This window comes from Sceloporus occidentalis, unplaced genomic scaffold, assembly GCF_023333645.1.
Source record: "Sceloporus occidentalis isolate IW3139 unplaced genomic scaffold, rSceOcc1.0.p SCAF_2, whole genome shotgun sequence".
In the NCBI taxonomy this organism is placed as follows: Eukaryota; Metazoa; Chordata; class Lepidosauria; order Squamata; family Phrynosomatidae; genus Sceloporus; species Sceloporus occidentalis.
The window spans coordinates 37,635,313-37,648,911 of record NW_028316982.1 but is presented as its reverse complement, the minus strand read 5'-3'; the positions used below and the strand labels follow the sequence as shown (position 1 = coordinate 37,648,911).

Here is a 13,599-nt window from a genome sequence, read left to right as displayed (position 1 = left end):
GTGAGCCAGTAGAACATGTTTGAAAACCTTTGCTAAGATTTTTGTTCCAACTGAAAATAGTGGTGTTGTTTCATTTTGCAGAAAGTTGTATTCTGGTTTTACTCACTGCAGCATTTTAATAGTATGAGTAGATAGCAGCAAAGTACAAGTAACTGTAATTTGAAAATACCACTGAATTAAAAATCTTCAGCCCCAATTGCATGGATATGAAGAAATCTTGCTAAATTGTTCATTCTTCATAAGCAGAGTTTGTTAGCCTTTCTCACTTCCATTTGGAGAAGTGGATTAAAAAGTGAAAAATGAATTCAAAAGTATTTTTTTAAAATCTGGGTTTCCACATTCTGTGTAAATGTGGAATGCCAAAGTATCAGTTTAGAATTACTGAATTGAAGTCGTCCAGAAATGTTAAATTTGTCACCTGCCAAAAAACTTTGCTTTTTGAAGCACTGTAGATAGTACATTCCCCATTATAATTTTTTAAAAAAGTAACTGTGATTGAGAGTACCTGAATGGCAGGGGGTTGGACTGGATGGCCCTTGTGGTCTCTTCCAACTCTATGATTCTATGATTCTATAGTTCACTTACAGCACAGTAAGTGAACTCAGTGTAACTCCTCCTGGGTTTTATGAGTCTTCATACTCTGGCCTAGTAAGTGTGTTTAGTATTGCAACCTTAGTGGACTTTTTGGACTTAGTGGACATTATCTTTGATTTTAATAATGATAAGTTCCTTCGTTGTTTGCCTTCAAGTCATTTTCTTAGTAAGATTTATTCACAGACAATTTGCCATTGTCTTCACGCGAGGCTGAGTGTGACTTGCCCAGGGTCACCCAGTGAGGTACCCATGGTCAGTCTCCCAGTGTGGTAGTCCAGTATTTAAACCATTACACCATGCTGGCTCTCACTATGTACTTTTATATTTATTTAAATTGATAGGCTGCTTGGTGATCAATTCTTTACTTGTCCAGTTTTGAAAAATAAAAACAGCAACCGGCAAACAACAATACAATAAAAATACAGTACGACAAAATGCAGTATTAAATCAGCACTGGATAAGAGTGTTAAAAATCAGCAGATACTATAATAATAATGTTACAGTAAATATAAAAGTTTTAAGCTAAGTAATAAGCTAAGTACTGTAAATAATAAACGGCTAAATAAAGCTATTAAAGCTATTTAAAAGACTTGGGAAGATAAAGTTCTTAATACCATTGTTATTTCTACAGTATGTGTCTTCAAGTCGTTTCTGACTTATGGCGACCCTAAGGTGAACCTGTCATGGGTTGTTGTTGTTTTTTGCAAGATTTGGTCAGAGGAGGTTTGTCATGGTCTTCCTTCCCCTGAGGCTGAGAGCATGTGACATGCCCAAGGCCATCCAGTGGGTTTCATAGCCAGCTGGGAATGGACCCTGGTCTCCAAAGTTGTAGTCCAACACTTAAAGCACTACACCACCTTAAACCTGTAAACTACCAACAGGACTTTAAAATAGCCCAGAAATAGTTCTGGGAAAGGTAGTTGTGGCAACTAGGGTGAGACTAAAGAAAAGCTCCTTGTGCGCCTTGCAGTTTGCTGTACTTCTCCTGGCAGGATGGCCTCAGATGGTTTTGTGCTGTAGGTAGCAACATATGGGAAGAAGTGACCTTTCAAGTGCCAATGTTGGGAGCTGTGAGAAGCTTTTAAAGTCAAAACCAGAAATAACTGATTTGCTTTGGTATTCTCAAATACAGTTCGTGTATGTTCAAATGTTATTTCTACCTCTGGAAAACTGCAGTGAATAAAATGACTATTGAATTATTTGGAATGTTTTGAGCAATACTTCTAGAAAATTATAAAGGACTGACTTAAGTATACTAGTCTTAGGATGCTTCTAGTAGTTACAGCTTGCTTCAGCTGTGCAGGAATAGTCATATTGATCACAGTAGGAAACTTATCCTTTAGTGTTTGTGTACTTTATCAGATAACAGATATGCTTTGCCTGCAAATAGTTAATATAAAGTTCTCAAGTGAAATGTTACGCACATAAAAAAGATTTAAGCTGGATATAAAATTTAAAAGAACTGTAGTTTTAAGATACTAGGACATAATTTTTGTGTAGGCCTTTTGAATGTGGCAAAGCATTGGAGGGGAAATGGACTGCTTGTATTCTAGCATTTGTTGCATGTTGTGAAGTTCACTTTTGCTATACAGTTGAGCGCCCCAATCCACTGAGGCCCTTTTCATATGCATAAGAGGGCACATGCACCATTGGCTTTAAAAATCAGTTATTTACTACCTCCCCTACTGTATAGCATCATAGACTTCTATTTGAATTCTTGAGAGCATAGATTGCACTTTGCAAAGGAGTATAGAATATTGGTGTTCAGTTAAGTTTCCTTAAAAATCTCAAACTCATTTGTATGACTCTTCTGTGTGGGCTTCTCTGGATTGGGGTGTAAATGGCTTGCTTCCTAAGATAAGTTAATTAAAGGAAATTCACAGAAGGAAAGTTTCTGTTCCTTCCTCCCCTCTACTGTCAGCTACGTTTCTCAGAAAAACCTTCCGAGGTTTGGGGAGTCCCCGAGAACAGTGTGGGTGGAGTTCAAGGGTCTGCTGTGGGAAGGGGAATTTAGCTGATTTGGCTGATTTCATCTTTTCCCATTACCACTTCTGCCCTGTCCCACATTATTGAGGAGGGCCCTCCACAAAAACCTTTGGAGGCTGCATGTACTGTAGCTGCCGGGGTAGAGTGTTGATGGGGATGGGAAACTTTCTCTGTTAACTTCCTTAACTTACATCATTCAAGTCAATATATTAAATGTGCAAAACCTTAAAATAAGAACAATTTGTAATTATGTTGTAGTATTTGATTTTTGAAGTTTCTTTTCAGTAGACTTAGATGTTTGAATGCAATCTGAAATGCTTACTTGTGAAACTTTGACTCATTGTATTCTCTAAAGAAGTGTAACTGTATAGGAGTCTGACTTGTGGCTCATAAATTCTAATTAAATGGAGTGTTGTCATTAATGACAACTTCCTGCTCCTCAGTTTTAAATATTCACATGGTGAAATTGTTCTTCCTAATTCTGTATTTATTTAAAAGTATAATTATTTTTATTCTGCTCCCAAATAGAGTTCCCATTGGTTTCACATTCATGGGACTGATTATGATCAGGATCTAATCCACTCAGACGTTAGCAGTGCTGCAGCTTTGGTTGCCCCCAGCCTGCTTCCTGTCTTCCTCATTGTATTTTGATTGTTTATCTCTGCAAACATGACTGTGCATCAGGGCTAGATTTTTTTCCGGCCAATATTTATCTTTTTTTATGAAGTATTTTAATTAATGTTAAATAATTTTGAGCACAAGTTCATTTAGTTTAGAAATAGTTAATATACAATTTGCATAACATTTCCTTAAACAAAATTAACTAATTATTTTTGATTGGAAATATATATGATGTGAGCCATAGAGCTCTCTTGCATCAGAGTTTATCATTAAAGACTCATTCTTTAGTTTAATTTTTGTCCTCTCTAATGGTTAGAACACTGCTCCAGAATTCTTTAAATCTTTTTAACTGTGCAGCAAAAATAATCTTCATTTATTAATATCTTAGGTGGAGTTTAGTTTGTATAGTGTTAGGTCTGAATCAATTTTTCTTTAACTGTGTTGTTGTTGTAGGAATTTGCTTGCGCTGATACATCGAATGATAGAATTTGTGGTGCGTGAAGGACCTATGTTTGAAGCTATGATTATGAACAGAGAAATCAACAATCCAATGTTTAGGTAGTTATTCTTATTTCTCTAGTTCTACATGTTATTGTATGTTGTGTGTAAGTTATTTCAAGTATTGTCATGCAATGATGTATGTAGTTCAAAATGATATGCAGTCGCCCCTCTGTTTTTGCAGGGAATCCATTCTGGACCACCCTGCCCATGAAAACAAAAAATCGCCAATATTCAATTACTTTTTGCTTGAATGGCAGCGCGCGCCCATGGGCGCATGCCCCATTTTGTCCCCCTCCATTTGCTGCCCGTGAATGGGTGAAGGACACAGACTCCAAGTCTGTGAAAACAGAGGGGCGACTGTATTTACAAAGCTGAAGATAAGGTAGAACCAGACTGCACCTAGTCTCTTAGATAATAGACAACATTATGCTAAAATAAAATCCCTAGATACTTGTAGAAAGAAATTCTAGGTTAGTATTTTTCTTAAGAATTCAAAGACATAGCAGTGTTAGTCTGGAAAATCAGTATAAAGGGATCTTGTAGCACCTTTGAGGCTAACTGAAAGAAAGAAGCTGGTAGTATGAGCTTTCATAGATTAGGCTCAAATCTACAAAAGCTCATGCTACCAGCTTCTTTCTTTCAGTTCATTTCAAAGGTGCAACAATGTCCCTTTGCATACTGATTTTTACTAAGAATAGTTTTTTATTTGAAGGTATTTTTCTTTTTTCAAATTGAAAAAATATTCAAATTGGTACAGTGAAGATTCTGACAGGAATGTTTTTAGTAGCAGATTTCAGGTGCTGTTCTTTCTTGCATTCACATTTTGATTCCACGCTTTGCTTTTTGTCTAGGTTTTTGTTTGAGAATCAGACTCCAGCCCATGTATACTATAGGTGGAAGCTTTATTCAATTTTACAGGTAAGAAGTGTTTTAATAGTGATTTCTAATTTTATAAACACTAAAATATTTTGACTGGTATCCTGTTAGGGACATATGCAAGTTTAAGTCCAACATAATGCATGTGTATGCTCTTTTGGTCACTGTGAAGATTGGCTTTTTGTTCCTTCCTCTGCTGTGATCAAAGCACCCCCACCCCCAGACCCACTGTTTCACTGTCTTAGCCCCTTACTCTGCCATGACCATTCAGTGGCTAGTGGAAAGTAAGGGAGAGCAAAGAAGCATCTGTCTATGTCTCCATAGCCAGATGCAGAATGATGACATCATCCTTTGAGACCTCTGGAAGAGCCCGGCAGATTATGTTGTCAGTTTGTGTCTGTGGGGACTTAGCCCTCAAATGCTGTGATTCTTTTGCTTTTCATCAGCCATGGAATGCAGCGACACAATGAGTTGTGATAGTGATAAGAGGGAAGCCATGGTGTAGTTCTGCCTATGGAACTGTTACATTACATTTGGTGATGTAGGCTCTTGGTCACTGTATTAGACTGTCTGCTTCTGAAGAAATGATTTCTGCCAGTTCCTACCTGCTGCAGCCCCAAGTAGCAGTTCTCCCAACCCTCCAGAAAGGCATTGGGGGTGGCACTATGTAATCTTGGGAAAGGGGACCAAGAAAAACCCATCACTACAATCCCCCCCCTCAAGTTGTAGCCCTAGTTCCCTTTGTGGAAGGACATGCCCATTTTTCTTGTAATCCTGTTTTGTTTCTACTGTTTAGGGTGATGCTCCAACCAAATGGAGAACAGAAGACTTTCGTATGTTTAAAAATGGCTCATTTTGGAGACCACCTCCTTTAAATCCTTATCTTCATGGGATGTCAGAGGAACAAGAGCCAGAAGCCTTTGTAGAGGAGCCTAGCAAGAAGGGTGCACTTAAGGAGGAGTAAGCATCTTTGAAGAGCCCAATATAACATTTTCCCCCTAGACCCACTGTGGTTAGAAGCAGCTGATGCAGAAATTCCATTGTGTGAAGAGCTCTAGTCATTTCTTTTCTTTTCTTTTTGTGGAAAGTCTCTTAACTAATGTTTCTACTAAGTAATGCTACTTAGTAATGCTACGTAATTCTACTAAGCATCTTTTTTCTACCACTATGCAAAACATTGAAGAAAAATGCCAATTTTAGCATGTTTGTATAAAATGTGAAAATATATTGCAGATTGTTCTAGATTATTTTGCTCCTTAAATATAATGTACAATAGGGCTCACTTATAAATATGCAGAACAGGTGTTACAAAGTTTTCTAAAAATTTGAAACTGGAATTTTAGACAGAGGGACAAATTAGAGGAAATCCTGCGTGGGTTAACACCGCGTAAGAATGATATTGGAGATGCAATGGTTTTCTGTCTTAATAATGCTGAAGCTGCTGAAGAAATTGTAGACTGCATTGCTGAGTCACTGTCCATCCTGAAAACTCCACTTCCCAAAAAGGTATGATTGATCTCTCTGGTTTCTGTGTGTTATATAACATTTCTGTATGATTTTTCAAATTATTGGTTGACAACTGGCAATAAATTAACTCTCATTCACTTCAAGGGGATAATTTACTTCGGTACCCAAATTATAGTACTGTAGTTGCAGAAACCAAACAGAAATTCAACTTGTAGACATTCAATTTTGTCTCCTGCAAAGTTGTAAACATTGTGTCAGCTTTCAGCCATTTACTGTGTAATTTCCCCCCTATAAACATAAATAGTTGTGAAGCACAAAAAATATCCCAACAAATCTATTAACTTTTCCTACCGGTATTCTGTTATTCTTTAAAATGGCAGTATCTACTGATGTTGCATGAATTTGAAGCTGTCTTAATGGCATACGGTACTGTTCATTATAAAGCAGACTAACATTGGTAACTTTACTTTGATCATGTTTGCAGATTGCAAGATTATATTTGGTTTCTGATGTGCTGTACAATTCATCTGCAAAAGTTGCCAATGCTTCATATTACAGGAAATTGTAAGTGTTAAAGCATTAAACTCTTTCAAAATTAATAATGGTAGACCTAAATATTGCGTATAGTATTTGACAGACTGTATGTCCCCATAGGACCCTACCTGAGCCCCTTCTTTCAGCCCCACCACCTTCACAGGTATGATAGTGGGGAGATGAGATAGCACCTTCTTGATGGTTGTTGTTAGGCCCTGGAACTCTCTTCCTAGAGATCTAGAATGATCCTCTCCTTGTTATCACTACCCTGGCAGGCAAATACTTTTTTATTGCAACAGATTTTTGGAAATTTTTAAAAGAAGGGCCTTTTAAGATGATGCTGTACTTTTTAAAGTGCACTGTCTTGAAAACATTTTGATCATATATTTGTGTATTTTAAATTGTTTGTAATGTAGCAATATTTTAATTCCATATTAATGTTGATCTTTTGTAGGTTGTAACTATAGTAGTAGTAGTAGTAGTAGTAGTAATAACCACAACAGCAAATATAATAGTAGCAACATTAGCAGCTACTGTATTAGTCTTCAGGAGCTACCATAGTCAGCCATATGATTATTGCAGAGTGATAGAAAAGGTGTTTCTGACTCCTCTGATCAACCTAGGCTGCATCTGCACTGCAGAAATAATCCACGTTAACACCACTAACTGCCATGGCTCAATGCTATGGAATTCTTGGATTTGTCATTTCGGGAGATATGTAGCCTTCTCTGTCAGAGAGCTCTGGTGTCATAACAAACTGCAATTCCCAGAATTCGCTAAGAATTGAGTCAAGACAGTTAAACTGATGTCAGACTGGATTATTTGTGTAGTATGGTTGCAAACCTAATCTGTGTAACTGTCCTGTATAGCATATGGTCAAGATCAGTTGACAAAGTACAACTTAGTATTGTTCTGTGTGTGCTTGTGCGCGCGTGCGCACACACACACACACACACAATTTTTGTGTGTGTGTGTGTGTGTGTGTATTTCATGCTTCTAAAATATAGTAGTAAACTTTTGCACTTTTTGTAACTATTTTATAGTGTTAAAGATTTATTCATAGATTAAATTTCAGATGTTCTCCCCATAGGTTCAGAGCCTCTTTCTGTGACTGAAAAATTAGGGAAATGTTTTTGCAGCTCTAGTGTAGAACATGTGACTTATGCAAAGTCTAATGTATGGAAACTGTCTTTTCAGTTTTGAGACAAAATTATGTCAGATATTCTCTGATCTGAATGCTACCTACCGGACAATTCAAGGCCATCTACAGTCTGAAAACTTTAAGGTATGTATATGTTTTATATTGAAGTGTCATTTGGAGAAGATGGAGAATTCATATACAGTATTTAATGACATGCATTATTGCCCTTTAATGAGCCATAAAGATATAAAACAAAAAGAATTTACTTTAAAGTAACAGAATGAGAAATAACAGCATAAAATATATTGTTAGTAGAAGGCCTGGTAGAATATGCTCACTGTTAGGTGCCAGAGTATACATATTGATATCAGTGTCAGGTAAAATCTCTGCAGAGATATTTTTTTATAAGGAAGTAGCACAAATGAGAAGACTCCCAGAGGGAATTTAGACTGTAAAGTGGAAAATTCTTCAGCAGAACACAAATGGACTTACAGTGCAATTCTGTATGTGCCAGCTCAGAAATATGTCTCGCTCAGTTCAGTGATGCGTACTGTCAAGTAAGTTAGGGCTGGAACAAATGGCCCAAATATGCCTCCTTCAGGGCGTCATTAGTGCACAGTGTTTAGACACGGCATGTTGCAATGACGCCTCGAGCCGCCTAGAAGCTAGGTGACTGCGCAGATGTGGGTGGCTTCAAGGTGTTCTGATGGCACAGCATTTTTACTCTGTATGTTGCTGAAGCAACTGGAAGCTGCCATGAGGCTGTGGTGGCGCAGCGAAAGCACTCATTTTTGCTAGCTGAAGAAAGAGGGGATCTTTTCTGTTCCTTTTTTGACCATGTTGAAGGTGGATTGGGGCCACTGCGTGTGGTTGCCATGGCCCCAATCTGTCTTCGGGAGGGCCGGCTTCAGGCCGCCCCTTCAGAGCCATCTGTTTCGGCCCTTAGTTTAGGAATTCAAGCTTAACAGAAAAAATATTAATGCATTTGAAAAGGCGGTGAATGGCTCCAGTAAAATGAGGAAAATTAAGACATTCTTGTATATAAAATGACTTCAAAATGACAGTTAGAGATAAGACTATCTTCAAGCAGAGAGCAACTGCAGGAAGAATGGGGGAACCCCCCCCCCATCCATGCCACTCTGGTGTGCTGCAGTGTTACATGTGGAAGCGGTGTAATGTCAGTTCTGATCACCATGGTGGCTGAATTTTAGACTTTTATTTGTCTTTTGGGGGCTGGGGTGAATTGGAGGCAGATAAACTATCCATGTGGTGTTTGGGCTGATTTTGGGGTGAAAACCAGCACAAACATTTCAAACAGTTGGGGAGGAGAAGTTCTAAAGGGTTTCAGAGGCTACACTTTGTTGTCCCAATGGCTGCATGCAGCCCATTTAGTCTGCATGGGCCATATTTTTCCCATCCACCTTATAGTAGGAATGAAGTTGCTGACCATTTGAAGAAGCAACCTGGTCACGCAGGTTATTTATTTGTTTCACACTGGATTGTTAATTTATTTAGAGTACAGTGCGTCCTCGCCTTACGCAGGGGATCCGTTCCGGATCCCTCTGCATAAGGCGAATTCCGCCTATGCTCGAGCCCCATTGGAAACAATGGGGCTCGTGCGCAGCGGTGCAACGGCACGGGCGCGTGCGGGGCGCAACGGGCGCGCGCACCCAATCAATTGAATGGGACGCGCCACCCCTTCCGCCCCGTGCGTGCGCCGCGGCTTGAGCGCGTATGCTCAAGGCCGCGTATGGCGCGCCCGCGTATGGCGCGGGCGCACTGTATTTATACCCTGCTCTTGAGCTAAAAAGATTCCCAGGGTGACTGTGATGCACAGATGAGGCATGGATCGTTCAAAATTAAACCTCCTTGATTTCCCACATTTCAGACATCAAGTTTGTTCTGTCCCCTTTTTAAAATTTGCAAAAGATGTCTTATGAGTTACTTTATGTTAAGTTGAATTAAAGTTGTTAGAGATTTCTTAAAGCAAACCAAATGTTCTACTCAGCTTGCTTTCAGAAGATGTGAATAGTGTAATTCTACATTCAGTTTCTATTACATTCTATGTGGATTTTATTATTTGTTATGGTTTTACACCAGAAATTTAAAAGTCTATGTAAGTAGTCTCTGAAGGGCACAGTGCTGAATATATGTATAGCCTCACTCTTTATATTCTCTTGTTAAAGTACTTCCCAATACAAATGACTAGCATTGTTTACTACTTTTAGCAACGGGTAATGACATGCTTCAGAGCATGGGAAGACTGGGCGATTTATCCAGAACCATTTTTGATCAAACTGCAGAATATTTTCTTGGGGCTTGTAAATATTATTGAAGAAAAGGAAATAGAGGTAAGTGTGAGATAAGACAGTTATTGATACTATTGATGTGGAAGCAAACAAGAGAACCTCGGGCCTTAGAGGTAAGGAAAAAATAATGACAACAGCTTATACACACATTTTAGGATACAAGGGCTCTTTTGTTTCCCAGACGAAACTATCCTTTGATATGAGGTTGCATAAGCAGGTTGTTTTCCTAATATGAATGTTAACATTGTCCATACCTTTGCCTTTGAACTAGCTCATTTACCAGTTACGTATTGGAAATTACTTGGAACCTGAAGCACGTGCATTGCCTGTTTATCAGTATTCAGGTGTGTGTGAATGAGAAGGAGAGATAATTTTAAAGTATCAAAATGTAAAATAATAGTCTCTTATCTCTTCCATGTTGTGTGGCTTCAGTTGGACTAAAAGACATTATTTTATAAGGGTATTTGTTTCAAGTATTTGGAATTTTCTCCAGATGTTGTGAGAGCCAAAAATTTGTCATCTGTGGGCCCTACGAAAGTGTGTAGCACATACAAGCATTGCTATATATTTTCACCACAGGAAATGAATTCTCTGCATAGTTACAGAATCTGAGAAAAATGTTTTACATTTGTGGCCACAGAGTAATTTCAAATCAGTTGTAAATGTTCAGCTGCTTGGCATACTTTATTTTAGCTTGTTCATGCATTCATGAACAGAACAATTTTTTCTGCATGTGGATCCACTCATACAGCTCTGTGTGTATAATATAAATAATAATAAATAAAAGTTTTATTTTTATACCGCCTTTCTTCAAATCAGGGCGGTGCACAACAAGATTATAGAATACAATATACAAAGCAAGTACAGAACAAGTACAAAATACAAAAGACCATATCACAATAAAAACCTAGACATATTAACTTTGATGCTAACATATATGCAGCACCATAAACAAGATAGTCTGGAACATCACCTCATGATTGTGGAAATCAGCCACAGGTGCTCATGTCACATTGTACATTAGGGTGCAAGTAGACTTAGATCCTTTCTTGTATGGAATTGCTAGATTTATGACTTGGCCAGAATCAGTAGATAACTGTTGTTTTTGGACATTTGTATGAATGAACAACACTATGCTGGAAAAAGTATGTGAAATGAAGCAGTAAACAAGGAAAGAACTAAGGTTATAAAGCTAACGCTAAATGTATGGTTTGTGTACAGGAAGTACCTGATGACCTTGATGGAGCTCCCATCATTGAGGAAGAGCTTGATGGTGCTCCTCTAGAAGATGTGGATGGAATTCCTATTGATGTTGCTCCCATTGATGACCTTGATGGAGTTCCTATTAAGACTCTTGATGATGACCTTGATGGTGTACCTTGTAAGACATGCCTAAATTTAGTGTCTAATTAGAATCCTACTGTACCATTTGCATTTATTGTACAAATAGATGCATCATGCATTATGATTGATATTTAAATGCAGTATTTGTCAAAAAGAGCTTCTTGTCTTTCCACCTAAACCCACCCTTCAATTTTCTTTTTCTGTTCCTGTTGACAACACTTCTATTCAACCGGTTCATAAAGCCCTCAATCTTGGTTTCATTCTTTAATCTCTGTCCAGCATTCAGCTGCATGTATTATCACATACGCTCGCCACTTTGACCATGTTTCTCCTCTTTTTCCTCCCTTCATTGGCTCCCCTTCCCCTTCCGCATCTGGTACAAGCTTTTGTTGTTGACTTTCAAAGCCCTCCATGGAATGGCCCCTCCTTATTTATCTGAACTTCTTTCTCCTTACATTCCCACTTGTACCCTCCGTTCTGGTATTCAAGGTCTCCTGTCCCAGCCTAGGATTGCCACTGCCCCATCCCAGATTCGTCCCTTCTTATTTGCTGCCCCTCACTCCTGGAGCCTTCTTCCCCCACATGCGCACCTCATCACGTGTGCACCTAACCAGTTTCAAAATTGAGTTAAAGACTATATTGTTTAGAGAAGCATTCCCAGAGGTGAGCCCCTCTCTGCCCCAGGATGTTTGAACTATCCATTAAGAAGCCGAGCTCTCCCTCCAGTCCATCTCCCTTGGTCCAGGCCTCAGAGGTAGAGAAGAACTGCTGGATTTCATCCCCCTCTCTACCACCATTCCCTTCTCCTTTGTGTCATGTATTTTTAGATTGTAAGCCTGAGGTCAGGGAACCATCTAATTAAAGATTGTATGTACAGCACTGTGTAAATTTACAGTGCTATATAAATAAAGGTTAATAATAATAATAATAATAATAATAATAATACTTTCAGTTAGAAATTTACCTTTAGAAAAGCAGAAGATTTGATATCTCTGGGTTGATACTAGTCAATTTTGTAGAAGCATGACCTGTATTTTTTTTTATATCACTTGTTCATAATCATTATAAGCTCTTTAATATATGCTTATTTTGAATACATCCTAAAACTGTTGTGATGTCAAAAAGTTTTTAAAAATCTGATCCAGTGACTCTCTTTTTATGGGCTAGCTCTAATGTGATAAAAGCTCAGTTCAATGTTGAGGCCTCTAATGCCATCTGGGCTTAATTTCTGTTTTTGTGGAGTGAATCTTCTGTCTATATTCCAAAATGGCATGATTCTAGGAAGAATCTTTCTGAGTCCTTTTCTGAATGTGCTCAGGGTGGCAGTTGTAATTTAGGGGCAAAACAGAGTAGCAATAAGAGCTGGGTTGGGGGCATTTAGATGTCACATGCTTTGATGCCGGCCCCATGTTATTGGGAAGCTACATGGCTGACCACACGTGCGGTGGCTTCACAGCATTTTGGTGGTTACATGCGCTGTGCTGCCAAAATGCTGAAAAGCCATGGTGGTAGCAATGGTGGCCTTTTTCCACCCAGAAAAGAAGCAGCATTTTGTGGGTGCTTTTGGGGGTGGAAAAACACCAGATCAGGGCACAGTTGCTGTGGCCCTGATCCAGCGCACAAAAGAGAGGCATGACGCCACTCCTTTAAGACCATCTGTTTTGGTCCTTAGCTAACTTTTGAAATTTATGTAATTGCTTAAACCATCTTTTCAACAGTGGATGCTACTGAAGAGTCTAAAAAGAATGAACCTATTTTCAAAGTTGCCCCTTCAAAGTGGGAAGCAGTGGATGAATCTGCACTCGAATCACAAGGTTAGAGTTGTATTTACATTGTATTGTTCCTTTTAATGTAGCTGTTTCATTTCAATTGTTAACATAGCATTTCATTCCAAGTATTAATGAAACAGTAGTTTAGACATTCAAAAGACATTAAGTACTGCTCTTACTCTGTGATCAGAGAATTGGTATGTATGTATGTTTGTAAACATTTTTTTCTTTTTCCTTAGCGGTAACAACATCTAAATGGGAACTGTTTGACCAGCATGAAGAATCAGAAGAGGAGGAAAATCTGAAGTAAGAATTGAAAAGTTTGGGTTTATTTTATCAGCCACTTGAACTGAAAGCTTCATAGAAGAATATAGGTGGTGTTACAAATGGCATGGAAGTGTAACATTTTCATGCTTCAGTCATATGTGGGAATTTGCAGTCCCCCCCCCACCATGAA

General features: G+C 38.5%; 1 protein-coding gene across 3 annotated transcripts in view; it reads left to right on the top strand.

Annotated features, from left to right (window-relative positions):
• The window catches only part of U2SURP (U2 snRNP associated SURP domain containing), a 50,604-nt gene that overhangs the window by 20,384 nt on the left and 16,621 nt on the right, over positions 1-13,599 (top strand). For all 3 annotated transcript variants that reach the window (XM_089509101.1, XM_089509100.1, XM_089509102.1), the window contains 10 exons: positions 3,655-3,759; positions 4,554-4,620; positions 5,375-5,538; positions 5,922-6,084; positions 6,530-6,609; positions 7,777-7,864; positions 9,949-10,071; positions 11,251-11,410; positions 13,092-13,187; positions 13,382-13,448. In XM_089509101.1, the coding sequence (XP_089365227.1) occupies positions 3,655-3,759; positions 4,554-4,620; positions 5,375-5,538; positions 5,922-6,084; positions 6,530-6,609; positions 7,777-7,864; positions 9,949-10,071; positions 11,251-11,410; positions 13,092-13,187; positions 13,382-13,448 (1,113 nt within the window). The remainder of the gene's footprint in view (positions 1-3,654; positions 3,760-4,553; positions 4,621-5,374; positions 5,539-5,921; positions 6,085-6,529; positions 6,610-7,776; positions 7,865-9,948; positions 10,072-11,250; positions 11,411-13,091; positions 13,188-13,381; positions 13,449-13,599) is intronic.